The 27,934-nt window shown below is 37.3% G+C and overlaps 1 protein-coding gene across 1 annotated transcript in view; it reads right to left on the minus strand.

The window, feature by feature from the left end:
• Positions 1-17,918: 17,918 nt before the first annotated feature.
• Positions 17,919-27,934, minus strand: part of QRFPR (pyroglutamylated RFamide peptide receptor) — a 53,447-nt gene continuing 43,431 nt past the window's right edge. Inside the window, exons 3-6 of the mRNA XM_004040339.5 lie at positions 27,319-27,380; positions 23,341-23,576; positions 20,979-21,076; positions 17,919-20,267 (exon numbers count right to left, since the gene is read on the minus strand). Of these exons, the coding sequence (XP_004040387.2) occupies positions 19,870-20,267; positions 20,979-21,076; positions 23,341-23,576; positions 27,319-27,380 (794 nt within the window). The 3' untranslated portion in view covers positions 17,919-19,869. The remainder of the gene's footprint in view (positions 20,268-20,978; positions 21,077-23,340; positions 23,577-27,318; positions 27,381-27,934) is intronic.

A 27,934-nucleotide genomic window follows, 5' to 3' on the forward strand; every position in this document is an offset into this window, starting at 1 on the left:
TCTGTGGCCTGTTAGGAACCGAGCTGCACAGCAGGAGGTAAGCAGTGGGCAAGTGAGCATTATCACCTGAGCTCCACCTCCTGCCAGATCTGCCGCAGCATTAGATTCTCATAGGAGCATGAACTCTATTGTGAACTGTGCATGCAAGGGACCTAGGATGCGTGCTTCTTATGAGAATCCAACTAATACCTGATGATTTGAGATGGAACAGTGTCATCCCAAAACCATCCTCCACACCCTACCACCACCTGATCATCAATGGAAAAATTGTCTTCCGAGAAACCAGTCCCTGGTGCCAAAAATGTTGGGAACCACTGGCATACAGGGTTTTCCAAACTTCATTCTTATATCACAGTCAAGGCTAATATTTATAAGATGTTCAACTGCCACTGCTGAGCATCCAGGGGCATGGGAAGAGGGCAGGCCTTAGAGACAGGTCTGACTTTAGATGCTGCACCTCTATTATCCTCACTAAGTTTCAGCCTCCACCTCTGCAAATTAAGGATAAAATTGCCTCTCCAGTCAGCCAGTGACTCTGAAGATAATAAAATGGTAGGTATTTTCTCATTTTTCAAAGGTTCTAATATAGTCATTGGCTGCTCTGGAAGTTCAAAGATGATCAACTTTTGAGGCATTTAAATATATGCTATTTGATAATTATTTTCAATGGTATATAAAGTATGAAAATATGGGATGTAGTTTATATAATAAAGCCAACATTGGCCTCAGTATAAAAAAATGCTAAAACTCCTTTCATTCTTTCAGTTCTATGCTTATACTTTGTACACTTTTCTCTACGTATGTTATACTCCAATAAAAAGTTTGCAATAAAAAATGCAAACTGCAAAGAGATTTTATTAAGATAAACCTGGGACACAATGAGGTGGATTAAGCTATAGACAAATATATTCCAGAAAAGAATGGGCAATGAATGTAGAGTAGGTATTCAGGTAGAATGAAGAGAACAAGTAAAAGATTTATATAGTTGTGTTCTGGGAGTCTCGGCACAGAGTATTTTTTTTAAACCCAAGAGCTTTTTATTTTACGCCATAATACAAACGGATTTAAGTCAAAACGGAAAAATGTGCAATTGTTGGAAATTACCCTTCAGTCAGGTTTCTCAGTTGGCTATTTAACCTAGTGATTTGAGTAAAGATTATAGTTTTTTTCCCCTTCGTCGTATAGTGTATTTCTTTTCTTTTTGTCTTCAAGTAAATATTTATTTTTATAATATAATATCATCATAGTTACAGACATTTTAAATGTAGGTGTTCTTTCAAATGCTTGGAAAACATAAGTACTTTTTATCTCAGAAATATGCAGTGATGGTGTAGAGAGGGGGTTGAAGTGATTTTTAAGTCGAAGATCAAAACATGCAAATACTTGCAGTCATATCACATGAGTTGTATGAAGAAGAATATAATAGAAAGTCTCTAAAAACATAAAAGCTGAAAGAAGTAAGAAACATATTTTAAATGTCTCAGAGTCAGATGTTTTCATCTAAAAAGAAAATTACTCTCAAAGTTCGTTTACATTTCTAAGTGGCTCGAGTCATAGTGACTAAAATAAATTCTAATTTTAAAATTAGTAAATCTGAGTGTGCCCCAGCAGTATTGTCTTGAAATGAATAAAACTAGGGTGGGTAAAAACCTGGATTCTGCTGGTAAAGACAGTCATGGAGGCCGGGCATGGTGGCTCATGCCTGTAATCTCAGCACTTTGGGAGACCTAGGCAGGCGGATCACTTGAGGTCAGAAGTTCAAGACCAGCCTGACCAACATGGTGAAACCCCATCTCTACTGAAAATGCAAAAATTAGCTGAGTGTGGTGGCGGGTGCCTGCAATCCCAGCTACTTGGGAGACTGAGGCAGGAGAATCACTTGAAATGGGAGGTGGAGGTTGCAGTGAGCTGAGATTGCCCCACTGCACTCCGGCCCAGGCAGCAGACTGAGATTCATCTAAAAAAAAAAAAAAAGACAGTCATGGAAAGCATTTGGCTTTTCCATGACAGCTGTAGCAGAGGTCCCAGGGCTGGCTTCCTCATTCTCCAGTGTTGAACAGTGGAACATGGGATATCCATTCTCCTGGCATGGATCATGGCAGAAGTGATCTGGTCCTGGAGCCAGCAGTGGGGATTGGCTCTCAATTTCCTACCCATCAATGTTGGATACTAACTAGCTGGAATAATGTTTTTAAAAGTCTGTTTTGATTGAAAACACTGGGCAAGGGTATATGTGTCCTGTTGGAGCAAACTGAATCCTAACTAATGCAGGATGATAGAGGAAAAAGTGTTTGAGGAAGAATTGTATCCCATTTTCAGAGCTCGAGTATAAAATCAACAATCATGTGCTTTGAATGTCTGAGTAGACTCTTGCCTATTGCTGAGAAACTGAAGAAAATATTACCGCATTTAGTTTTATATGTCTATATAGTAGAATGGCCATTACTTTGAATTTGCAGAGATAAATAAATAAACAAAGCATAATGAGGGAATACTATAAACAATTGTATATAGCATACAACAAATCAGATGACTTAGATGGAATTAACAAATTCCTAGAAAGACACAAACTACTGAAACTAGCTCAAGAAGAAATAAAAATTCTGAATAGATATATAATTATTGAATAAACTGAATTAGTAATCGAAAAAGTTCCACAAAAAAAAGCTCAGGCCCAGATGGCATCGTGGGTGAATACTACTAAATAATGCAATTTATAAAGCCAGTATTACTCTCGCATCAAAACCGGACAAAAATATCACAAAAAAGAAAACTACAGACCAATATTCCTTATGAATACAGATGCAAACATCTTCAACACAATACCAGAAAACTGAATCCAGCAGCATACAAGGATTGTATAACAAGACCAAGTGGGATTTATCCCAGGAATGCAAAATTTGTACAACACATGAAACTTAACCAATGTAATACATATTAATTAAATAAAGGACAAAAAACACATGAACATCTCAATAGATATTATAGAAATATAAGGGAATGTATCCAATTTGATAAAAGACATTTAGGAAAAACCCACAGCAAATATGACACTTAGTGATAAAAGACTGAAAAGCTTTCCTCCAAGGTCAAAAACAAGACAAGTTGTTCATTTTTACCACTTCTATTCAACATTGTGCTAGAGGTCTAGCCAGGGCAATTAGGCAAGAAAAATAAGTAAAAGCAATCCAGATTGGAAAGGAAGAAGTAAAACTATCCACAGATGGCATGATATTATATATAGGAAGTTCTAAAGAATTCTTAAAAATCTACAAAAATGTAGCCCAACTTTCAATTCTTTTAGCCAAAAGAAAGTTTGTAATTTGTGTCTTTTATCTTTATTTAATTGTGTGTCTAACTTGTCTTTAAAAATTTTTTAAATTTTTTGATGTTCCTGGGAAAATCTAGTTCTAATTAAGAAGACATTTAATTAAATCTATACAAGGTATACATTTTCATAACAGCAAGATATAAATAAATAGATATTGGCAGTAGGAGTAATGAGTGATTCCATGTTTAAAAACTTCCCACCAGCCTAGCACAATGGCACTTGATGGTTAGATTTACTTTTATGAATTTTTAAATTTAATTAAAGTCAAATAAAGTAATATAGTATGCTTTACTTTTTTAAGTTTTAGGTTTTAAACATTTAACCACCACCATCTTATTGATCCTTTATATTATAACCTCATTCTATACAGAAAAAATATGATTCAAATAGATGAAGTGACTTGCCCTAGCCAATTCAGCAAACAAGCGGCAGAGGTGGGAACATGAACTGAGGATATGACCTTAGCCAGTGTTATATCCACTACTCCATGAATGACTGACTAAACAGGGAATGGGAGGGGCACAGGGAAAGTATTCCAGGCCATTGTGAACATCCCTCCACCCAGATTAGCAAATTCTACCTTCTTGGAATAAGTGCCCAAGTAATTATCATCCCTGGATAAAGCCTTGGTGATAACCAGTTAATTAATCAGGGCTTCTTCATTCTTCAGTGCTTCCCACACTCCATGTTGGACAATAGTGTTCATACTCTAACCCAGACCTTTTGTTAATCTTCTGTTCCATTTTCCCACTCTCACTACTACAAATGTTTCATTAATGGAGGCCTTCCATCCAAATTTTCAAGAATTTCATGATAAAGAGATATAAAATGTTAGACAATTTGAGAACTTATTATAAAGCTCTCAAAAGCAATGATTCAAGATCAGTTTATATATATGTACAATCTTGTTTTCCTACACAACATTCTTTAACAAAGCTTTAGTAAGTATTGCGTGGACTTTAGAGCTGCTGTATTTCCACTGAGCTATATGACTCACATTATTTATAAATACAGAATAAGGATAAACTCAGTGACCCTTGTGGAAAAAATTAGGATACATGTCAATTTAAGTCAACAAATGTTGTACCACTATGTTGTACAAAGCACTGTGCTTTTTTGTATCTCTATCTCACACAGGTGTATATGAATAAACTTATACTCTTTTCCCTCAAAGATTAGTTGTCAAGATAAGACATAAATGCAACTAACTCAATATTGAGCATAAAATAATTAAATAGCATTTTCCTAAGCCATTTGGTAAAGAAAATATTTAATACTTTTACCAATATAGTCAGTTGGCTTTTTGGGATCTCTTGGGAATTTCAGTGCTCCTGTAGTGAACCTTGATCTAGGACCAGCTTGCTTTTTCTCCCTCCTGTGCCTCCCTTTGTCAGCAGAAGCCTTACTGTTGTCACCAGTTGACAGTATTCATAAGATGGCTGCATCAGTACTTACCTAGAGTCCAGAAGGAAGGTGAAAACTTTTGTATCCCAAAGGTGGCAAAAACATTCTGAGATTAATTTTCGTTGGTCAGAATTGGGCCATGTATTTAACCTTAGACTAATCACTGTGGCTTACACTAATCATGGAAGATTCCTGGAGCTGCGAGCAGGGACACTTCTAGTCAAACACTATGGTCTAAGTTGGGGAAGGGGTGATATTCAGAAGGAAATTTTTTACCATAAAAAGGATAGACATTATCGGTATGTAACAAAATAACAAACCACAATTGCCCACTACAGACCTTTAATGCTTTTTAATTATTGCCGAAAGGCATTAAAGGTCTGATATCTACAGAAAAGCTTGCAGAAATAGTGCAGTCAGATAAGAGAAATGAACTGTAGCATATCCAATAGCCTTCAGTGGTCCAGGTGACAGTGTTAAGACAAGGTATTAAAATATAGAACTCAATATTTAGAATAAAAAAGATAAAACAAAGCCCAAAACCTACTAATAAGGGCCTCAGAATCAGAATAGGAAGCTTCAGTGGACAAGACAATGAACCAGCAGCAACAATGCACAGCACAGAATCTTGTTTCTTTACCCACAATGGATAAGGTTACCATCGACGAATGAAAATATGATGAATTTCTAAAAAAATGCTACCACATATACTCATATATTCATATATTTATGGTTATTCAGATTCTGGTATCCAGAGTAGGCAACATAAAGGTCAGTAGCCCATCCACCACTCATTTTAGCAGAAATCTGTCTGTATATACACATGCTGCAGGAGGACACAAAAACTATCAAGGTCTAAGACAACAACAGAAGACAGAGCAGGACTAATCAGTAAAAAGAGCCTTAGGACTTTGGCGAGAAGTCAATTCAGGCCAAGCTCTTCAGGAAGAAATGCAGGCAATATTGTTGTGTCCTTCACATAGGAATATGACGTAGGAAACATAAAAATATGTATTTTTACTTGCTTTTTTCTCTCCAATAAATAGTAACATCTTGAAGTGATTCAGCTATATATTTTTACCCTACCCCTCTTTTGACATAGTCATGTATTTATGAAAGATGTACTGAGGACAAGGATGCTATCTATAGCCATGGAAACACAAAGCTTTAATCAGTTCTTGAGCAATCTTAGGATCTAACATTTCTCCTCCTGTATTTTGAAAGCCCCAGTGAGTTTACATTCTCAGAGGACCTTATTACCAGCAAGGCCCGGAGTCCCAAGAATAAAAAACATCTTCCTCTCCTCTGTCAGGGGTGATGAGGGTAAGGTGGTGTCTAGAGGCCCAGCCACACCAAATTTTCAACTGGAACAGTTATACCAGATGCCCCTTAATCTCCTCTATTTGCAAACATCTGCCCTACCAATGTGTTCTGTGCTACATCTCATACTTACCTCCTACTGTGTCCAGCCCTATTATCTGTGCCTTACAACATAGATTAACCCATCATATTTACTCATTCCTGTCCATATTCGTTCTCATCTTCCCCACTATCTCCTCCTGTTTTCTCATCATTTTCCCATTATTAAAAACACAACAACTGTCACATTTTCTGGACAGCACCTCTTATTTCAGCGTTCTTTTTGTGTTCGCCTTCTCTGCTGACTATATTTCCCAGACAAGCCCATTTACTCTTTGGTATTGTTAGAAAATGTCATTAAGATCACATACCTTGGTTGACCACTAACTTGTGAAATCTTCCTTTAATCTGGCCCAACTGTCCACTCAGAAACTCTCTCAATCATCTTTTATTTACACATTTCCCATAGTTGACTGTTGTGGACCATTTCTACACAAGCTAGCTTTCTAAATACTATCCTTACTCACAGTAGATCATGTTGCTTAAAACAATCTTATTTGAATTTCTATAAAATACTCCCTACTACCTCCAGAAATCTTTTTTACACTATTCTCCTTACCGGGAATGTTCTTGCTTCCCCAGATCATTCCAACTCCACAACTGGTCTAAATCCTTCAAATTTACCATTTCCTTATTGTCTTCTTGACTGTTCCAGGATCTTCTCTAAGTATTCATGGAAATATTTATAACTCTCATTTACACTTATCCTTTGCTTCCTAGTGTTAATTATCTTATAGAATTTTAAAAGAAACATAATAAATATCCTCCAAGAAATTTTAAGGAGGATTCTGGTGACATGAAGAGGAAATGGAAGTTATATCAAAAAACCTAATGGTTTTTATATAAATAATACAAAATTTGAAATGAAACTATTATGAATTGGGATGAAAAGAAAGAGTGGATACAAAATAAACAAATCACTGAGCAAGAATATTATATTTCAAAATTCTCCCAGAAGAGAGAAAATTAAAATTCTCCAGCTTTTTTGATTTCATGTATCTATACACATACATGCAAACACAAAATAAAACAAAAATGTAAAAAAAAAAAAAAAGAAACTTTCGCAGAAAAACATTTAAAAAGTTAAAAAAATGAAAAACTAAGTAAAATGGAGAGAAATATCAAGCCTGTTTAATAAAAATTCCAGAAAGAAAAATAAAATAATTAGAGGGAAGAAAATATTTGAATAAATGGTAAAAACTTTCCAAAAATAAAAATCAGAAATCTCAGACTAAGAGTTCTTACAGAGTACCAAAGGAGCAAAAAGATCAACAACACCTAAACATGTTAGTAAGATTTTATAGAATCTGAAGATTCAATACAATTTCTTTCAAAAAGCCAATGTCATTTTCCACAGAAATACAAAACACAATCCTAAAATTTGTATGGACTCAGAAAAAACTCAGAATACCCAAAGTAATCTTAAGCAAAAAGAACAAAGCTGCAGGCATCACACTCCCTAATTTCAAAGTATATAATAAACTACTGTAATCAAAACAGCATGGTACTGGCATAAAAATAAAAACATCGACCAATGTAATAGGATAGAAAGCACAGATAATTGACATATTTACTGTCAATCGATTTTCAACAAATGTGCCAAGAACACATGATAAGGAAAAGACAATCTCTTTAATAAATGGTGTTGGAAAAACTGAATATCCACATGCAGAAGAATGAAATTGGTCCCTTATCTCACACTGTATACATAAATCAACTCAAAATGGATAAAAGACTTCAGTGTAAGACATGAAACTGTAAAGCTACTAGAAGAAAACAGGGGAAAAGCTCCATGGTATTGGTTTGGGCAATATTACTTTTTTCTTTTTCTTTTTTTTCCTGGGCTTAGCTCTGCTGAAGACGCAATGATTCCTTGGATAGGACTCTAAAAGCACAGGCAGCAAAAGCAAATATAGACAAATGGGACTGCATCAAGCTAAGAAGCTTCTGCAGAGTAAAGGAAACAATTAACAGTGAAGAGACAACCCACAGATTGGGAGAATACATTTATAAACCATACATTTGATAAGAGGCTAGAAACAAATATATATTGGATAAAACTCAATAGTAAGAAAACAAATAACTGGATTACAAATGGTCAAAGAATCTGAACAGACATTTTTCAAAAGATAGGATACAAGTGGTCAGCAGATATATTTAAAAATTCTCGGCCGGGCGCGGTGGCTCACGCCTGTAATCCCAGCACTTTGGGAGGCCGAGGCGGGCGGATCACGAGGTCAGGAGATCGAGACCATCCTGGCTAACACAGTGAAACCCCGTCTCTACTAAAAATACAAAAAATTAGCCGGGCGTGGTGGCGGGCGCCTGTAGTCCCAGCTACGCAGGAGGCTGAGGCAGGAGAATGGCATGAACCCGGGAGGCGGAGCTTGCAGTGAGCCGAGATCGCGCCACTGCACTCCAGCCTGGGGGACAGAGCGAGCCTCCGTCTCAAAAAAAAAAAAAAAAAAAAAATTCTCAACATCTTTAAGCATCAGGGAAATGCAAATGAAAACTACAGTGAGAATGTCAGAATGGCTATTATCAAAAGACAAAAGTATTGGTGAGGATGTGGAGAAAAGGGAATCCTTGTACACTGTTGGTGGGAATGTAAATTAGTACAGCCATTTTGGAAAATAGTATGGAGGTTCCTAAGAAAATTAAAAGAATTACCATATAACCCAGCAATTTCACTACTGGGAATGAAATATGTCCAGTATGTGGATGAGACATCTGCACTTCCAAATTCATTTCAGCATTATATTCACAATAGTCAAGATATGGAAGCAACCTAAGTGTCTATCAACAGAGAAATGGATAAAATAAAAATGGTGTGTATATGTGCAATGGAGTACTATACAACCTTTAAAAAGGCCAATTTGTCATTCACAGCAACAGAGATGGGACTGGAGAACATTATGCTGAGTGAAATAAGCCAGGCACAGAAAGATTAATACTGCATGATTTTACTTATATGTGGAATCTAAAAAGTTGATGTCATAGAAACAGAGAGCGAAAGGGGGTTACCAAAGGCTGGTGAAGAGGGAGAATGATGCAGAAAGGAAAATGTTAATCAAAGGATAGAAAATCTCAGTTACACAAAAGGAGTAAGTTTTTATGATCTATTGCACTGCATGGTGACAACAGTTAATAATAATGTACTGAATACAGTAATCCCCCCTTGTCTGTTGTTTTGCTTTCCAGTTTCAGTTACTGTGGTCTGAAAATATTAAAGAAAACTACCAGATGAAAAGAATTCATAAGTTGGAAATTGTTCTATTTAAATGTATGTATACATTTATTTATAATTGTTTTATTTTATTAATAGTTGTTAATCTCTTACTCTGCTTAATTTATAAATTAAACTTCATCATGGATATATATATGTAAGAAAAAGCATGATATATATATAGGGTTTGGTACTATCTGTGGTTTTAGGAATCCACTGGGGGCCTTGGGATGTATCCCCCATGGATAAGGGAGGACTGTAGTATTTCAAATTTGTTTTAAAAATAGATTTTTAACATTCTTACCACAAAAAATAAATTGGTGAGGTGATGGATATGTTAATCAGCTTTAATCTTTCTACAAAGTGTACACTTTACCCCATAAATATACACAATTATTATTTATCAATTAAAAATAAATAAATCAGAAAAAATATAGAATCTAAGACAAACAGCAAGTTTTAAAAGATATCAAAGAGAGGATGTGGAGAAATAGGAAGACTTTTACACTGTTGGTGGGACTGCAAACTAGTTCGACCATTGTGGAAGTCAGTGTCGCGATTCCTCAGGGATCTAGAACTAGAAATACCATTGGACCCAGCCATCCCATTACTGGGTATATACCCAAAGGATTATAAATCATGCTGCTATAAAGACACAGGTACACGTGTGTTTATTGTGGCACTATTCACAATAGCAAAGACTTGGAACCGACCCAAATGTCCAACAATGATAGACTGGATGAAGAAAATGTGGCACATATACACCACGGAATACTATGCAGCCATAAAAAATGATGAGTTCATGTCCTTTGTAGGGACATAGATGAAGCTGGAAACCATCGTTCTCAGCAAACTATCACAAGGACAAAAAACCTAACCGCATGTTCTCACTCACAGGTGGGAATTGAACAGTGAGAACACATGGACACAGGAAGGGGAACATCACACACCAGGGCCTGTTGTGGGGTGGGGGGCTGGGGGAGGGATAGCATTAGGAGATATACCTAATGTTAAATGACGAGTTAATGGGTGCAGCACACCAACATGGCACACGTATACATATGTAACAAACCTGCATGTTGTGCACATGTACCCTAAAACTTAAAGTATAATACAAAAAAAAGATATCAAAGAGAAAGAAGATATCTCAGACTGACATCAGAACTCTAAATAGACATGTTGGTATCAAAAAGACAAAACATCACAGATTTAGATGTTTTGAAGGAAATAAGACTTATACTTTTTTTTTTTTTGAGACAGAATCTACCTCTGTCTCCCAGGCTGAAAACTTATACTTTTATATGCAACTAAACCACCATGGAAATATGAGGGCATGACTAACCATGATTAACATATGTTCAGGCACACAAGCACTGGATATTCTCTGTTTGCCCACCGTTTCTGCACCACTGTGCTCCGTGTCTGAATCAAGGAGCACCTTTGTCTTTTGATTGTGCTTGAGGAATGAAGACTGCTAGCAGATCAGAGGGAGGAAGGAGTTAGGTCAGCATATTAATGTTTATGAGACTCTCCATGAGGGGTAGCAAAGGTTGGTGGCATTCTTCTACCCAGGACAATAGCACTTACAGGCAGTTCTTTCCACACAATTCTCTCTCTCTCTCCCTGTCTCTCTCATTTTTTTTTTCTCTTCCTCCTCTTCCTTTTCTTTCTTTTCCATCTTCTTGCCTCCCCTTCAGGCCCAGGGGTGGAAAGGGTGCTTTGTTGTTATTAGCAGCTAGGTACACTAATCCTTTTGTTTTTCTGTATCCTGCTCAAGCCTTTGTAAGGAGTCCCTTTATTTATCTCTCTTCAAATTACTCAGTTTGAACGTGTCGTCTGTTTCTGGACAGCACCCTGAATGACAAACATAGCCTCAAGAGGTTTGTCATGTAAGCATACATTAGAAAACATTTTTGAAGAAAGTTTTATGAAGGCTTCTATTAAACATACGGGCCATAAGGATGAGTAAATAATCTATTTTTAATTTCAACAATCTATTTTCAATTTCCAAAAGCCTTATTAATCCAATTCTTCCTTTTTGTAGCATGCTTTATTTATGGTTTTATAAAGGGAATATCTTATTAAATCTCTATAAGAATACGAAACAATTCCTAATTTTTTGTCACCTTGAATTATTTGATTATTCTAGTTAGTTTTCTGTCTCTTCATCTTAGTTTTTTTCTTCCATTTTTCAGGGTTTTCTAAAATATCAATGATCTTTTAAGAGTGCAGAAATGTGAAGCTGACCAAAAACTCTGTACATAGGTTGAGGGTGGCAAATGGCTGGCTTTGACTTAGGGTTATTGTGAATCTGATCATCACACTTGGGCACTACAGTATTCTAGAACACTGAGGTGTCTGCCAATATCTCCCCAGGCTCCTTTAATTTCCTTCAGGAAGAAATGCATGTGTATGTTTGGGGTGGGAATGTTAAGCACTGAGGAATAAACACCTTCCTGGTAGCCATTCAATTTATGGCAGAAGATGGAATAGACCGTGATGTCTAACTCTTCTGGAGACATATCATTAATTCTTCCACTACTGTGGTCTGCTGTGGGCAGAGCCTGTGACTTTCTCTCTTTTTTTTCATGATTTCAATGCTTTAATCAACATCTAGGTTTTATCAGGGTATTTATTGAAAATTTGTATCCACTGTGGCTATCCTCTCTTTTTCATCATGTTTGTGGATCTGTACATTTGCTGTTCCTTTAATATCATTTTGATAGGATCTCAGTAGGGAGGAGAAATAAATATGTTTACATAGTCTGCTGTTTTAAGTAAGAAATCATTCCTTAATTATTTTTGAGCCACTCAGGCTGTTGGAGTTTAGAGAACATCTGTTACACTTGAAACGCCTCCTCCCTACAGACAAGAGATATAACTGGGTGCTTCTCAGATATTCCTTTTCCTTGAAACTCCTTCATTAAAAAATCACCTTTGCCAGTTCGTTAAAAATTAATTTTAAAAATAGTTTATTTATATATAAGTTTTCTTAATAGTTTTGTAAACATGGCAGCAGCCAAGGATTCTTGCATAGTGACAGAAGCCACGAGACTCAGAACACGGGAATTCATTTACTTCTGTGCTCTGGTAATTCTAATGATTCAAATAGGGTCATTTTTTGTCATCTTATTTCATTTGCTTTTATTTTTTTTTCTTTTTTAGATACATCATAATCTCAGTTCTAGAAAACAAAAATTTCTGTGAACAAAGGCAGAAAGGGGCCTGAGATTTAAGCCAGGAAATCCATGTCTGTTTTTAAAGCTATGAATCACCTGTTTTATATGACTTTCGCCAGCCAACCCTTTTCAATCTGTTCTAGTTCAGAATAGAAAGGATTTTCTTGATCTTGAGATGGAAGGAGACTGGCTAGATCTGACACAGAGCAGGAGCTCCAAAAAATACCTGTTGAATAAGTCAATGAGAACAACATACTGTCAGTTTACACTTCTTAATGGATGGGTATGGTGTTTGTTTTTTAACATGTAAAGGACTTCTGTACTCTCCATAAAACCTACAAATATGGCATTTGAAAAGTAGGTGAACTGCTTTTTTACTCTACTAATAGCAATAACTTTTTTAATATTGTATTTAAAGAGCATGCTAGTCTTACAGATAATTGAATTAAATGGCTTCAGGTTAAACTTTAGGGCAGTAAAGCAGCAAATCATCATAAGCCTACTTTGGCAAGCTGAGAATGTAAAAATAACTCTTTATGGAGTGATAAATAAAGGAATTTTATTTTTGTAGACTATATGGAGTAGGCCAGGTTAAGCATTAGGGGTAACTTTCTGAATGTGTAGTTTTCACATTTTATTAGCATGACTTCACCTGCCACACGTGGCGATAAACATTCTTTGAAAATATAGATCATATGAGAATGTAATATCATTTATTTGGTTACTCCTCTACTGGCAGGCACTCAGAATTTTTTCCTATTGTTGAATTATTGTTTCTATTATGAACAACAGAACACATAGTTTTCAACAATTTATTCAATACATTTAGAGGACTTTTGATAATGCACTCTTTGAAAACTTCCCCATTGCTAAAAGATAAGAAAGAACAGTTCATAATGATAAAATGGCCAATCATAAAGGAAGATCTGAGAATCCTATGTGTACATGTACCTGATAACATAGCCTTAACACGCTAGCAAAAGCTGGTATCTTTAAAATGAGAAATAAGCCAATATAAGGCATAGTGGAAGACTCTAACACACCTCTCTCAGTAACTGACAATCTAGGCAAACATGGGACCACAGGTGCAGGAGTGCTGAGTGATGTGGAGCTATGTGCTGCCTGTCTGTGCAGTTTATCTGTGCCCTCCTGGTCTGCGGGATTCTGGATGTACTATTTCCATTTTATTATGAATTAATTATTTCTGAGACTGCCCATGCTTAACACTTGTTGGGTAAGACAGTACCCAACACACGATAAGAAGTTTTGGCTACATAGTCACTTCATAGTAGCTCACTTGGTCTCTTTAGGGGCCAGTAGCATTTCAGGCACTACCTTTTGATGATAAATTATTTGCTGCAAATAGCATGGGCTTGCTTCAGCAATACAGCGATAAGCACTGTAACTTCTTAACTACGACCTGTCAGAGGCTCCACATTGCATCTTTATCTAATATCGATGCCTTAGTACTATGGAATTTTATGGATCATATGATCCAAGTAACAGACTTTTCTCCTACTACAACATAAATTATTGAATCTCTAATTCATATGGTTCAAATGACAGAGTTGCTTTGATTACAACCTTACCTGCTGCAGAGCTCTTTCTAGCTCCGGGACACACTCATATCTAGCAGCCTACCATTTCACCAATAAAATGATCAAAACATGGTTCTCTAGAAAAGAGTATCAAATACAAAGAGGCCTCCCAAGAACTGTACTTCTTTGTTAGTGGTAAGAAGTTCAAGGTACAAAAATCCATAATTTTCTTTGAAAGACCTCTAAAAACTTCACCAATGTGGCATCCTCTAAATCTGTAAGTTTTATCACTGTTATCTCCCACTTTCTGGGGTACATGTTTCCCAATAGCACAGAGTCCTTTCTATATACATGTAGCAAGTGTGTGTGTGTACACACACACACATACACACACATATATATACACCATATATATATACACCATATATATATATATATATATATTCATAGTATCAGATACAAGTACTATAATGTCATAGAAGACCAATATTATCTTCTGTGGAATATCCAGACACTTCATGTTCCTTTGGGCTATCCTGTAAAGTAACAGACAGATAAACATAATTTTTGTTAAGACAATAGAATATACATTGTTGTTTATTCCATGTGAATGTAGATTACTGCTTATTCTCCTTCTTAACAGGCATTGAAAACAAAGCAATGGCCAGATCAATAGCTGCATAGAGCCTACTAGACGCTGTGGTAATCTGCTCCAGTAAAGATACCACATTCAGCACAGCACAGCACTTGGGGCTACTACTTGTTTGTGGCAGTCTGCGTCATGTATTGTGATCCATTTAGGTTCTGCAGGAGTCAATCATATTAGTGAATCCAATGAAGATATGATGGGTATATATGCAGTATCATTTAAATCTCTGAGTGCAGCACCAATCTCTGTTGTTCACCTGGGGCCAAAATATTATTTTTAATTCACTCTCTTGACTGGTGGTGGTGGATAGCGCAGTTTTAAAAGCCTCCACTAGGCTTTTCCTACTATGGATACTCTTCTTCAGGTCAAGGAAGAAGTATGAAGAGTTGTCATTTTTACATTGCAAAATGAAATTCCTTCGTGAAGTGTACTTTAAAAAATCAAACTATAACTTGTATACAATAAATTCAGCCTTTTAATGTATGCAATTTAATCAATTGGAGAAATGTCTAAAGCCAAGTAGCTATTACTAAAATTAAGCGATAACACATTTCTATCATCCAAAAAAGTCACTCTCTTGCATTCAATTGGCTACTTAACTACTAGCCCATGGCACCACCTGCCTGTTTTTCATTCCTACAGCTTTGTCTTCTCTGGAATTTCATGTAAATGGAATCATAGAGCACATAGTCTTTTTTGGCTGGCTTCTTTCCCTCAGCAGAATACTTTTGAAATTGATCCTTGTTGTCCTAAGTATCAACAGTTAATTCTTTTTTGTTAGTAAGTCATATTCAATTGGATTGCTTTACCACAATTTGTTTATCCATTCACCAGCTGATAGACCTTCGGGTTGTTTCCAGTTTTTAGTGATTATGAATTAAGCTGCTATGAACATTCATGTGTTTTAATTCCTCTTGAGAAAATATCCAGGAATGGAATTTCTTTTCTTTTTTTTTCTTTGAGATGGAGTCTCGCTCTGTCACCAGTCTGGAGTGCAGTGGTGCGGTCTTGGCTCACTGCAACCTCTGCCTCCCAAGTTCAAGTGATTATCCTGCCTCAGCCTCTGGAGTAGCCGGGACTACAAGCATCCGCCACCATGCCCGGCTAATTTTTGTATTTTTAGTAGAGACAGGGTTTCACCATGTTGGCCAGGATGGTCTTGATCTCCTGACCTCGTGGTCCACCCACCTCAGCCTCCCAAAGTGCTGGGACTACAGGTGTAAGCCACTGTGCTTGGCCAGGAATGGAATTTCTGGGTTGCAGAATAACTGTTCAATTTATCAGTTAATTGTTTCCCACATAACCGTGTCATTTTATATTCCCACCAGCCATGGGAATTCCAGTTGCTCAACGTCCTTGCCAACACTTTTTAACTTTAACTATTCTAGGGGGTGTGTAGCACCATCTTACTGTTGTTTCGTTTTGCCATTTGTAATGACTATTGATGTTGAGCAGCTTTTCATATGCTTATTGATTTGTGTTTCTTCTTAGGTAAAATGTTTGTTGAAATAATTTGCCAAGTTTATTACTGAGTTGTGAGAATTCTTTATAAATAATGCATTTGTGGTCTTTACCAGATGTGTTTTGCACATATTGTCTTATAATCTGTGGCTTGCCCTTTCATTTTTATAGCATTACCTTTCAAATAGCAGAAGCTAACAATTTTGACAAAGTTAATTTTATTAATTTCCTTTTATGCTTCCTGCTTTTAGTGGCTTATGAAATCTTCGCCTAATTTATGGTACCAGGATTTTCTTCTATATTTTATTGTAGAGGTTTTATAGATTTAGCTCCTATGTTTAAGTATATGGTGCATTATGGGTTAATTTTTGTATGTAGTGTAAGAATCAAAGTCCTATTTTTGGTACTTGAATATCCAGTTGTTCCAGAACCTTTCGTTTTAAGGTTATCATTTCCCCCATTGAATTATGCTGCGACCTCAGCCAAAATAAGTTGATTATAAATTTGTGCCTTTTCTTCTGGTATCTTTATTATTTTGCATTTAGCTAAATATCTATCCTTAGGCCAATGACACATTTTCTTGATATTTTAATTTATTGTAAGCCTTCAAGTAACATAGTATAGGGCCTGAAACTGGGTTTCTCTTTTTAAAATGGTCTTGGGACTAGTAATTAATCTTTAATCAAACTAGTATGTGTAACACTGGTGTTCTGAACCATACCAAACTATGGCAAAAAAAGGAGCTACCCTTCATAGTATAATCAAAAGGGACATGAACTGTGAATATTTCTCAGAAGATCATATCTATTTATAGAGTGGAGAAAAGATACTGACCTCTGTTTGGCACAATGATCCATAATGAAATAAAAGGCTTAGAGGTCTGAGCGGTGAAACGTACTTTTTTACTGCTTTCACAAATGTTTTACCTAAATGCTAATAGATGAAAAACTAGTTTTCTGTACCACTCCCAACCCTACCTCCTGGATCCAATAAAACCTTTTCAATTTTCACTCCAAGCACCAGGTAAAGGAAAACCAGATGGATAAAATGAGTGACAGGCAGCCTGTGGCAGACAAAAGGGGAAAAAAGCAGATGGCTGAGTAGAAGACAAAGGGAGTAAAAGACTCAAGGGACTGTAAAGTCAGAGAAAAGAGAACAAAAGGCAGTAGTCAGGTTCCTTTTGCAAATCCAGGGTGAACTCTCTATGCACTCACAGGCTGTGTTATATCAGTGTCTGGACTCAACGTCCAGATGAGACTCACAGCTTCTTTGGCTAATAGTAGGACATTTTCAGGAACAGATTGGACCACATTTACCTTTTGAACCTTTATAACAGAGCAAAGGGATTATATGTTTAAAGGACAAAAACAGTGTGCTATTACTACTTCTGTTTCTAAAACAGCTTTGATGCAATGTAAGCAAATTTTTTTAAAAAAAAATTTTCATAAGATGTCTGGAAATTTTACAGTAAATATTTAAAGTATTACCTAATATCTAAATATTTAGGAATTAAAAGAAACTTCTAACCTTAATAATTACATGGTCAATAACAGTGCTGATTTATCTGTTTTTCATTAAGTCATATTTAGAGCATGTATACACCAAATGTAGAAAGGATTATATGAATATTTACCGACTGAGTAAGGATAACCAAAATCAGTGAATCCAATTCATTTTTAATGGTTTAATGTTTAATGATAATCATTGTTTTGCCATAGGGTAACTAGACATGACAGGCAGTTTATATAAATAACCCATAATTAGTCCACTTCAGTAGAAACTAAACAATCAGTCTCTCTCTTTTCTCTTTGTGAATTTTGCAGTGTCATATTGACAATTTTTCATAATACTGCACACTGCTTCATCTTTGTCTTTTTCAGGCATGCTTCACTGACACATACAAAATTAAATGTCTGTATCTTGAAGATCCCAATAGTTAGTTCCTTGGTTACCAAATCTTAAAGCTTTACCTGTAAAATGTCCTATAGGCTCTTAAGCTTCTCTTCCTTTCTATTACCTGGCTGGGAGAGTAAGTGCTAGAAAACTGGAAGCAGAATAAACACTGGCTGTGAGGTTGCGGCTGGACTTTGGGAGTCTTAGCTGTTGAAAGGAAAATGACAGGGTGCTGTGATGGTGGCCTCTGTATCCATGACATTTGGGAACCAGAGAGAAGATTGAAGAGACAAGGAGTGCACTTAAGAGAGGCTGGGGGAAGGAATATGGGTGGGGAACTCTATTTTCTTCCTGACCTAGCTCTTGAGGGTCAGCCTTGGGCACAGTACAATTTCATGGGCTTGGAGTTGATTCACTCCCTCATCTACTAACTGCACAGAAAATTCCTTTTATATAAGAAATCCCATCAGTGAAAATAAGGGGCTTAAAAAGATAACCCTATGAGATAGTTTTGTCTAAATATATCACAGAAATGAGGCTCCCCAAACTTTCTTCTTTTGATTAGAGAAACCAGTTACAACACAGGTATGAAGGGAAAGTTGGGCAGGGGTTGGGGAGAGTCTCAGAAAGGAAAAGAGAACACAAAGGGGAGATGTGAGACATGGGGAGCTTATGCCTCAGAGCTTGAGGCTGCTTTAGAGTACAAAGGGCTTGTCTGCTTATGCCTCATTTTATTCTGGCAGCAACTCTGTGAAGTGGAGGGGGCATCACCTCCAGTTTACACAGGAAAACATGAAGGCTTAAAAAGGCGACGTTACTTGCCAGTCATACAACAAGGCAGCAAGGTAACTGGCAGAACCATACAAAGCTCCAGTACAGGCATCTTCCTCTAAGTCTCATTCATCCGTCACTTGGCTGCTTCTCCCTTTGCTTTGACTTTATGATTGTGGCACAGACCTCATGTGTAAGAGACTGTATTACCTAAATTCAACAGTGCACTAAAAATCACATTACAGCATTGAAGTATTAACTTAATTTTCAAGGAAGAAGATATTATTTTAAGTTATTTTCTTATTCAATCTAGCAATACATAGAAAGTCACATTACAGTGACTGCGTGGGAGAAAAACTGTTAGCTAAGAACCCTGATTTCTGTACAAGATTTTAAAAAATCCACTGAAATAATCTTAAAAGTATGGTTTACAAATTTTTCAAAAAAATTTTTTTTGAGACGGGGAGTCTCACTCTTTCGCCCAGGCTGGAGTGCAGTGGCGCGATCTCGGCTCACTGCAAGCTCCGCCTCCCGGGTTCACACCATTCTCCCGCCTCAGGCTCCCGAGTAGCTGGGACTACAGGCGCCCGCCACCACGCCCGGCTAATTTTTGTATTTTTAGCAGAGATGGGGTTTCACCGTGTTAGCCAGGATGGTTTTGATCTCCTGACCTCGTGATCCGCCCGTCTAGGCCTCCCAAAGTGCTGGGATTACAGGCATGAGCCACCGTGCCTGGCCTTCCATGTCGCTTTTTTAAGGCTAGTCAAGTGAAGCAGTGGGAATGAGAAGGAACACAGAAATCTGTTAAGTGGTTGTGATCAATTGGTTGTAAACATCACTGCACTTGGATTAGCCTCGTGTCATTTTTTAATGGAAACATGATTTGTTTTCTTCTTGTCATCATCTTAAGAATAAAAAGAGTATTTGACTTTTGCTCAAAATAATTTTCTCTTTGGGTTACAATCTGAAGGGCATTAATTAGGAAGATATTGTTATAATTAATGCCCACTGTCTAAAGGAGAATTCTCAGCCAGTTCAGACCTAAAAAGAGCAAGATGTCGTTTGAGCTTTTTCTTCTCTGTCTGTTCACACAATTTGACTTCAATGTTGCCATCACTGAATGCTTCTCCTTTGGTTTCCTCCACTGGATTCTCTCTGAGGGAAAACTTTGCTTTCTTCCGCATAATCGTAATTCCTGAATTTCCACGCCTTTGTGCTGGAGAGAAGGTTTTATTTACTATGCAATAACAAACTGCAGACAAAACATTTTTTTTGAAGTTTTCATTCATAAATGCATAGACAATGGGATTACAGATGGAGTTGGAAAATCCAATAATTTGCACGATAGCAAAAATCATCTTGATTGTGACATCATCATATTCCTTTTCAAAATTACCTGAAATAAAGCAATATTTTAGAATGTACGTTTATCTTAAGGAGTATAAAATAAAACTTCTGTTTGTCACCTGTCAAAGACTTAAACTTGTACAAGTATCTAAAGGTGTGAAAAGTTCTCAACATCGTTTTGGGAGAGGCATCTGATATCTGAATAAAAATAACCTTTGTGATGAGTCTTCACTTAGAGAATCTAGGCTTACATGCATAGCCTGGTGTCCAGCATATAGTAGGGGGCTTATAGCATTGCAGCTTGATAACTTCAAGCTTCATGTAAACTGGAAGCAGCAGTAACCCTTCAAATGTTCACTTGCCTTAGAGAAACAAAATCATACTGAGAACCATGGTAAGTCCTGGGTTATCAGAAAGAATATACTGCAGGTCTGACTCTTCAAGTCAGGGTTCTAAATGGGAAATGCTCATAGGATGTCACTCCTTTCCCAAAGTTTAAATAGCCTAGGGAGAACAGAAGGAGTAACATGGGAGAGGAATCTCAAAGCTTTGATCTTCTGTAATTATTAAAGATTTAGTCATAGTCATACACAATGACCTACCACGTAATGACCTTGTGATCTTGAAGACATGAAAGAAACATATGAAATGTTAGGTATTTGATTATCCAAGTGAACAGTGACACATTTCAAAGATTCATTGTCTATTCTAGCAGGAAATGAATGAGAATGTCTATCAAATGAGAATGACAAGCACTCACTGTATTCAATCATCATATGGACAACATGGAATGGTGCCCAGCACACAGCAAAGAGAGCCACCACTGTCACCATCATAATGACAGCTCGTTTCTTCTTCCTAAACCCACAAGGAAACATTGTATTAGTTAACTTCTCCTTGGCAAGTGTGCCAGCTTGATAGCAAAGCTATTAAAGTCTGAGCTTAGTTCACTCAAACATAATTTTTAAATTAAGTTCATGATAGGTTATTTGTGGGCTGATTATCATCTTTTCCTATTGATATTACCCTCACATCATAAATATTCTTTGAATGTCTGCTCATTATGGATCTGGCACTCTGCCAGATGCATGACATGGATAATGTCATTAATTTTCCCAATAAGGCATTTGATAGATGCAGAAATCGAGACACACAGAAGGTTAATTAATTTGCAAAGTTAGATGGCTAGTAAAGGCTGTATCTTGGATGTGAATTTAGGAAGTCTAACTTTTGTGACTTCAATATGAAGCTCTTACTCACTTTACATTAAAGAGCATTCATGCCTGTGGTAGTAAAATATCAATATTTATAAAATATGGGCCAGGTGCAGTGACTCACGCCTGTAATCCCAGCTTTTTGGGAGGACAGGGCAGGAGAATTGGGTGAGTTCAGAAGTTCAACACCAGCCTAGGCAACATGGCAAAAACGCATCTCTACCAAAAAAAAATTATGAAATATGGGAAGCTCCAGGGATATAATTTAAATGGATATCTATACGATATATCTTGGGGTTTTTTTTTTTTTTTGAGACAAAGTCTTACTCTGTTGCCCAGGTTGTAGAGGAGTGGTGCAATCATGGCTCACTGAAGCCTCAACCTGGGCTCAAGAAGTGATCTTCCCACCTCAGCTTCCACATAGCTGGGACCACAGGTGCATGCCACTACACCCAGCTAATTTTTACATTTTTTGTAGAGACGGGGTCTCACTTTGTTGCCCAGGCTGGTTTCAAACTCCTGGGCTCAAGTAATCTTCCAACCTCAGCCTCCCAAAGTGCTGGGATTCCAGGTGTGAGCCACCACACCCGGCCTGATATATCTTAAAAATATGATTAACCAGGGCTTCAAACTAATTTTCTCCATGACTTCTGTAAAGAGGATTTACATCTGCAAGAGCTCTACACATTTGCATGGTGCTTTCAGTTTATAAAAACTCATACTCATTATCTCTTATTATTATTATTATTATTATTATTGAGATGGAGTCTCGCTCTGTCACCCAGACTAGAATGCAGTGGCGTGATCTCGGCTCACTGCAACCTCAGTCCATCAGGTTCAAGCAATTCTCCTGCCTCAGCCTCCCAAGTAGCTGGGATTAGAGGCACCCACCACCACGCCTGGCTAATTTTTGTATTTTTAGTAGAGACAGCGTTTCACCATGTCGGTCAGGCTGGTCTCGAACTCCTGACCTCAAGTGATCCACCCACCTCTGCCCCCCAAATTGCTATGATTACAGGAGTGAGCCGCTGCACCTGGTCCATTATCTCTTATTTCAACATGGCAGCTCTTTCTTTCAAGGAAGTGGGAGGAACCAACTTAATGATAGGTCCCAAGGTGTGGAACAGTCTAGGAGCCCCTGTACATTGACAAGAGGGGTTTCTTTATTCAAACTGAGCACTAGAGCACTAGAGATCACTGCACACTTGGAGAGATGATAAAATCCCACCAAATCACCAGACTCCTCCATTTAAGGCTTTTTTTGCTTTGTTTCTAATAGTCATTCAGTGTAGGTTATTAAATAAATGATATGGACTACAAGTATCATAGCAGTAAGTCATGTTTTAAAATTTCTATTAATGAATAAATTCAGAAAGCAAAGCCCTTAGGTAAAAATAAATCAATAATAATAATTTAAAATAAATAGCATGCTTCGGTTTCCAAAGGATTTTCATACAGATCAATCTCATGTCTTTTAGCATTATCCTTGGGTGGGATTAACTAAGGATGGATGTTATTATGCTCCTTGTACATATGAGGGAAGCAGGGCCTTGGGAGTGAGACTGATGTATATCTTGTGGCTGGTGAGTGATAGAGAGAGTACCCATAGGACCACAGGGTTCTGACACCAGCCCACAGTCTTCCTACCACATCATGTATGTTCTAAATTCCAAGTCAGTTTCTACCTATAGCTGTAACTTCCCAGTTGATTTGCGAGCTGATAATCTTGTTGTTTCTTTCAGACACATGTAAAACTTCAAGAGTTTAAAATCAGTCCATGCCCTAAATTTGAATTGCAAAGGATGCTTAGATTAAATTACCTAGAGGTTCTGAGAGCCCTGGCAACCATCCCTTCCAGCACAATTAATTAAAAATAATTTAAAGAGGTGAATATTTCATTAAACAGACCTGGCTATTTTGGACATTTCTTTTCCGTGAATAGTTCGAAGAACTGAACCATCCCCAACTCTTTTCTTTATCCAAAGTTCATAACCAATTTTACTGTACAGAATAAGCATCACCGTAAGAGGCAGGAGGAAGAGGATGACAAGGATGAAGGTGGTGTAGATCTTCTGGTGCACAGGGCTGGTCCACTCTTCTAAGCAGCAGATGTGTTCTTTTTCATATAGGAAGTCATATTTGATCTTCATAATAAGAATAATTCATTAAAAGAACCAGTAGTCAGCATCAAAAGAACAGAAATCAGCCAAGTATTATTGCAACACAACATTTTTTAAGTTCTTTCAAATTTGTCCCCAGCATGTATTTCAAATGAGATACATTTTTCATTGTTCTTTTGTTGTGAAGCATAGTTTTTCCACTTCACTGCTTAAGTTCTTAAGAGTTTTATACCATCTTTTCTATTCTAAATGGAATTCAGGTCCATAGCCTGTTTACTTTCATTTATTATCTTTCTCAACTTCTATTTCCACTAGTCACAAGTTTTCAGTTGACTGAAAGAACACTATATTTGCCAAAGTATATACTGAAAATATTTTGCAATACATGCTAGGTAGTTTAATATTAAATTATTCTGCTTCTTCAATTGTTGAGATAGATTTTTGACAAGGCTTGAGACATCTTTCAATTGAAAAGTACTGAAAGCCGTGTTTTGTTACTGCTACTTCACATATTGCAATGATCAGATTGCTTAGAAAGATATTAAAGAAGCAACTGGCAGCTTTTATCCTGAGATGAATGAGAAATTGGGATTCAAACTATTGCCAATACACAAATATTCAGATTGTACTGGTTTATTCATACTATTTCTGGTAGACTCATCTTATAAGCTCAAAAGTATTATTAACAACAATAATAAATAATAGAGAGTGCTTTAAGGGCTAGTTCAAGAACAAACTAAATATTTAAAGCATATTCAAAAGTCACTTTTTTGGGTAATAGGAATAAAAACGAGAATATTTATCAAAACCATTGTTATTTTAGTTACTGTGGAGCTGAATACTTGGGTCTCAGACATATTTCTGCCTACATTCCCAGGAAATTTTATCACCAATCTGCAATGTGAATTTAATGAGGGAAAGCAACTTTTTGGTTACTCATCAGAGGTAAGAAAATTCAAGTTCTGACCTAGGTGTTACTTACAAATGCAACTAGGAATAACACTCACTGAAAAATAATCTCAAGATTCAAACTCTCTGGAAATAGGATGTTAAAATGAAATTCATTCCAACTCCATGGAAGCAAAGCATGCAAAGGCCAATGACCAGGGGGTATGGACTGACACATCTAAGAGCATGCTGGACTGGGAGTCTTGGATCAGGTTCACATAGCCCTAGGGACTACGGACTTCCTGACTTCAGCAAAGTCCTGACTGTGGACTTCAGCAAAGACTTCCTGAGGGTATGCTCAGAAGGTTTTATGGAAAATTTCAGATCTTTGATCTTCAATTTCAGATCTTCTATTTCCAAACATACACTTCTCTAAAATTCCACTGCCTAATATCGTCCCCAAGTTTGAAGTGTCACGCTGGGTCTACATTCCCACTTCCTGTTTCATAATCACCCTTCTCCCATGTTACAGAAATCACATCTCTCACCCAGAATGAATCTTACCACGGGGCACCAAAACAAGATATAATTCAATGACTGATGTCAGTGAAGCCACATTGATCAAGGCATCATAAACACATGGCAGGGCTTTGTGCTCTTCTCTCTCTTAAATATATTTCTATTCAGGGTAAAGCCTGGCAGAGAAAAAAAAGGTATTTGACAGGTGTTGAGAAGTTGTGAATTCACATTTTTCATACAGTAAGGAGGCAGGAGCAATGACAATTTTAACCATCTCGTTGCTTCTATCACCTGAAAATTGACAAATACATCACTCATGAGAGAGACCCCAGTACAAGTGAAGCAGAGAGCGGCAGTGAGAAATGCTGAAGGCAGGGTGCTTTGTATCATCCCTGTGATAAGTTCACACTCACTGCAAGCTCAGGACGATATTAGGCAGTGGAATTTTCGAGAAGCGTATGTTTGGGAATAGAAAATCTGAAATCGAAGAGTGAAGATCTGAAATTTTCCATAAAACCATCTGAGCATGGCCTCAGGAAGTCTTTGCTTGTCCTAATAGAATTTAGGAGTGAGAAGGTGGCCATGGGATGCATATTAATACATTTGTTTAATCAGATGTTTTCCTGACAGGAAGCAACTTTGACTAGACTGATCTGTTTGACAGTGAGGACTGGCTTTGCCAATGACATGACATGCATTTTCTACAAACACAATTAATTATGTATTTAAAAAATATTTAGGGTATTTTTTAAACACATAAAAATACTTTCTATATTAAATAAAACAAAATGTTTTTGTTTTATTTAAAAATGGATACATCTGTTTGTTTTCTATGGGCTAGAAATGGACCACACAATTTAGAACTAGAGTGAATCATTATGAAAGGGCTCCACCAGTCTGGGCTTCCCATTGGAGATAAGGGCAGCATCCGCAGACAGGAGCTGGCATGATCCCTTGCCAGCCGGCTGGAGGTCTCAGCGCTGTTATCTTTGAGAAGTCCTGCAGCAAACAATCAGTCACAGGCAATACTGTCACACCTAGAGGGCATTGATTCCAGTGACATCTGCCCCCTTCCTCTCCCCATTTTCCTCATCAGGTTCTGATGAGAGAGAGGCAGCCAATTGTATGGGGGGTGGGGGGGCGGGGAGAGGAGTGGGGCAGGGGAGAGAAAAAGAAACACAAGGAGAGGAAACAGAGAAGAAACTGACCATAACTCCTTCACATTTCTAGGCCTGAAAACTATTCACACTGAGGGAAGGGAAAAATTATAAATTGATTAAATAAGAGTATGATTTATGTAATTGTATTACTGGACAGGACAGTTTAATAACAGAACTCACACTATTCTTCTGAGTGAAAGTGACCAGAGAAATTTTATTATCTGACTGGAAGAGTTGCTCAAGATTTTTTCATTCATGATGTTTCACCAAGAGGACTAAAAAAGTCCTTAGATGCATTTTTCCAGGTAGCAAGGGATAAAATAAAATTACTTTCTGCTCTCACCTATGGAGTCCAGCTCATTCAATAAATTAGTTACATGAAAAAAAATCGGGTTACTTTTTGAATTTTCTCTTATTTTAGGCTCATTTGTTATCCTTGAGGATGACATGACATGGACAGTAAAGTTTCACATTTGCCTATCTCTACTTTAAAAGGTACAACGGGATAAATCATTTAAAACTTATCTTAGGGGGTATATAAGCAACCCCCTACTGTCTTTGAAAACTCCTGTCTGGGTAGATCACCTATGCAAGACATGTTAAAGTCCACCCTAACAGACAGGCTGGGCTGTCTGAAACCAACTCAGCGCTCTCCTTCCTGTGAAGCCCCATGCATGGTGGGCCTGTCTGACAAAGGTGTGGGGAAAGGAGAGAGGTTGATTAAGATGATCTCCTGATATGTTTCCAATTAGAATTTCAATGTGTCAATGAATAGGAGGCAGGTAAGAAAGGACTTCTGAGAGTCAACTAAGTAGATAATTTATTACAATTTTTTTTTACGTGACTTAAAAATAAAAGAAAAACCTAGAGCAATCATTCAACTCTTAAAATGTAAGAAAACATTTAGGGACACTGGGAAAAGCATACTCAGCTTGCAGGAAAATGTAGAAACTGACCTGTGTATTTTTGAAAAATTGTATTTTAAGCATTAGAGTCCTAACAATGTATCAGGAAGAGCTAGATAAAACAGAGAAAATGAACCTTAAAAAATCATTTTATTCCACTTGAAAGACCTCCAGTGGAATAGCTGAGGTCATACAAATTTGCTGTATTGCTCCTGCAGGAAGGAAAATAATTACAATTAAGAGGGGTGAGAAAATAGTTCAACAATATGATTATCCATCTCAGCTGGAGTCTACCTCAAGTTGTTGCACGTGCCACATGGGTGATCCTACGATGACTGCCACCAGCCAGACCACACCTGTAAAAGCGTTAAAGTCATGAGAGTATGACTCAGCTAAGTAAAACACATCCATGCATAATTATCTAACCCTCAAGATTCCCTATGCGAGGGCAGCTGTTCTCTGCCCTAGGGCAGTGCCATGGTCTCCCCCAAGTTTCATGCTTCCACTCTTTCACCATCCTCAAAACTGCTGCTGGAATAAACTTCCTAAAACAAGTTTTAAACATTTAATAGTGTTTCACGGCCTACAAGATAAAACCCAGTTTCCTTAGCATGGCCCATGAGGTTCTCTACCATCTCAATTGCCTCTCTCTCCTCTTTCATTTCTTTCCATGCTCTTCACAACGCAGTCCTCTACTGAGGAGCCTGCAGTGCTGGTTTCAGTTTCCGTATCCCAGAATGCACTGCGCCACTCCCTGGCCACCCTATCCCCAGTGTCTATCTGTGGACTCATTTTCCAGGACTTGACTCAGAAATCACCTTCTCTAGGGAAACTTTGAAGGTCACTACTATTTCCAAATAAACTGACTACTAATTCCTTGTTGTCTCTACATGCCCTCTAGTGCAGTGTC

Source organism: Gorilla gorilla, chromosome 3 (genome assembly GCF_029281585.2).
Source record: "Gorilla gorilla gorilla isolate KB3781 chromosome 3, NHGRI_mGorGor1-v2.1_pri, whole genome shotgun sequence".
NCBI lineage: Eukaryota > Metazoa > Chordata > Mammalia > Primates > Hominidae > Gorilla > Gorilla gorilla.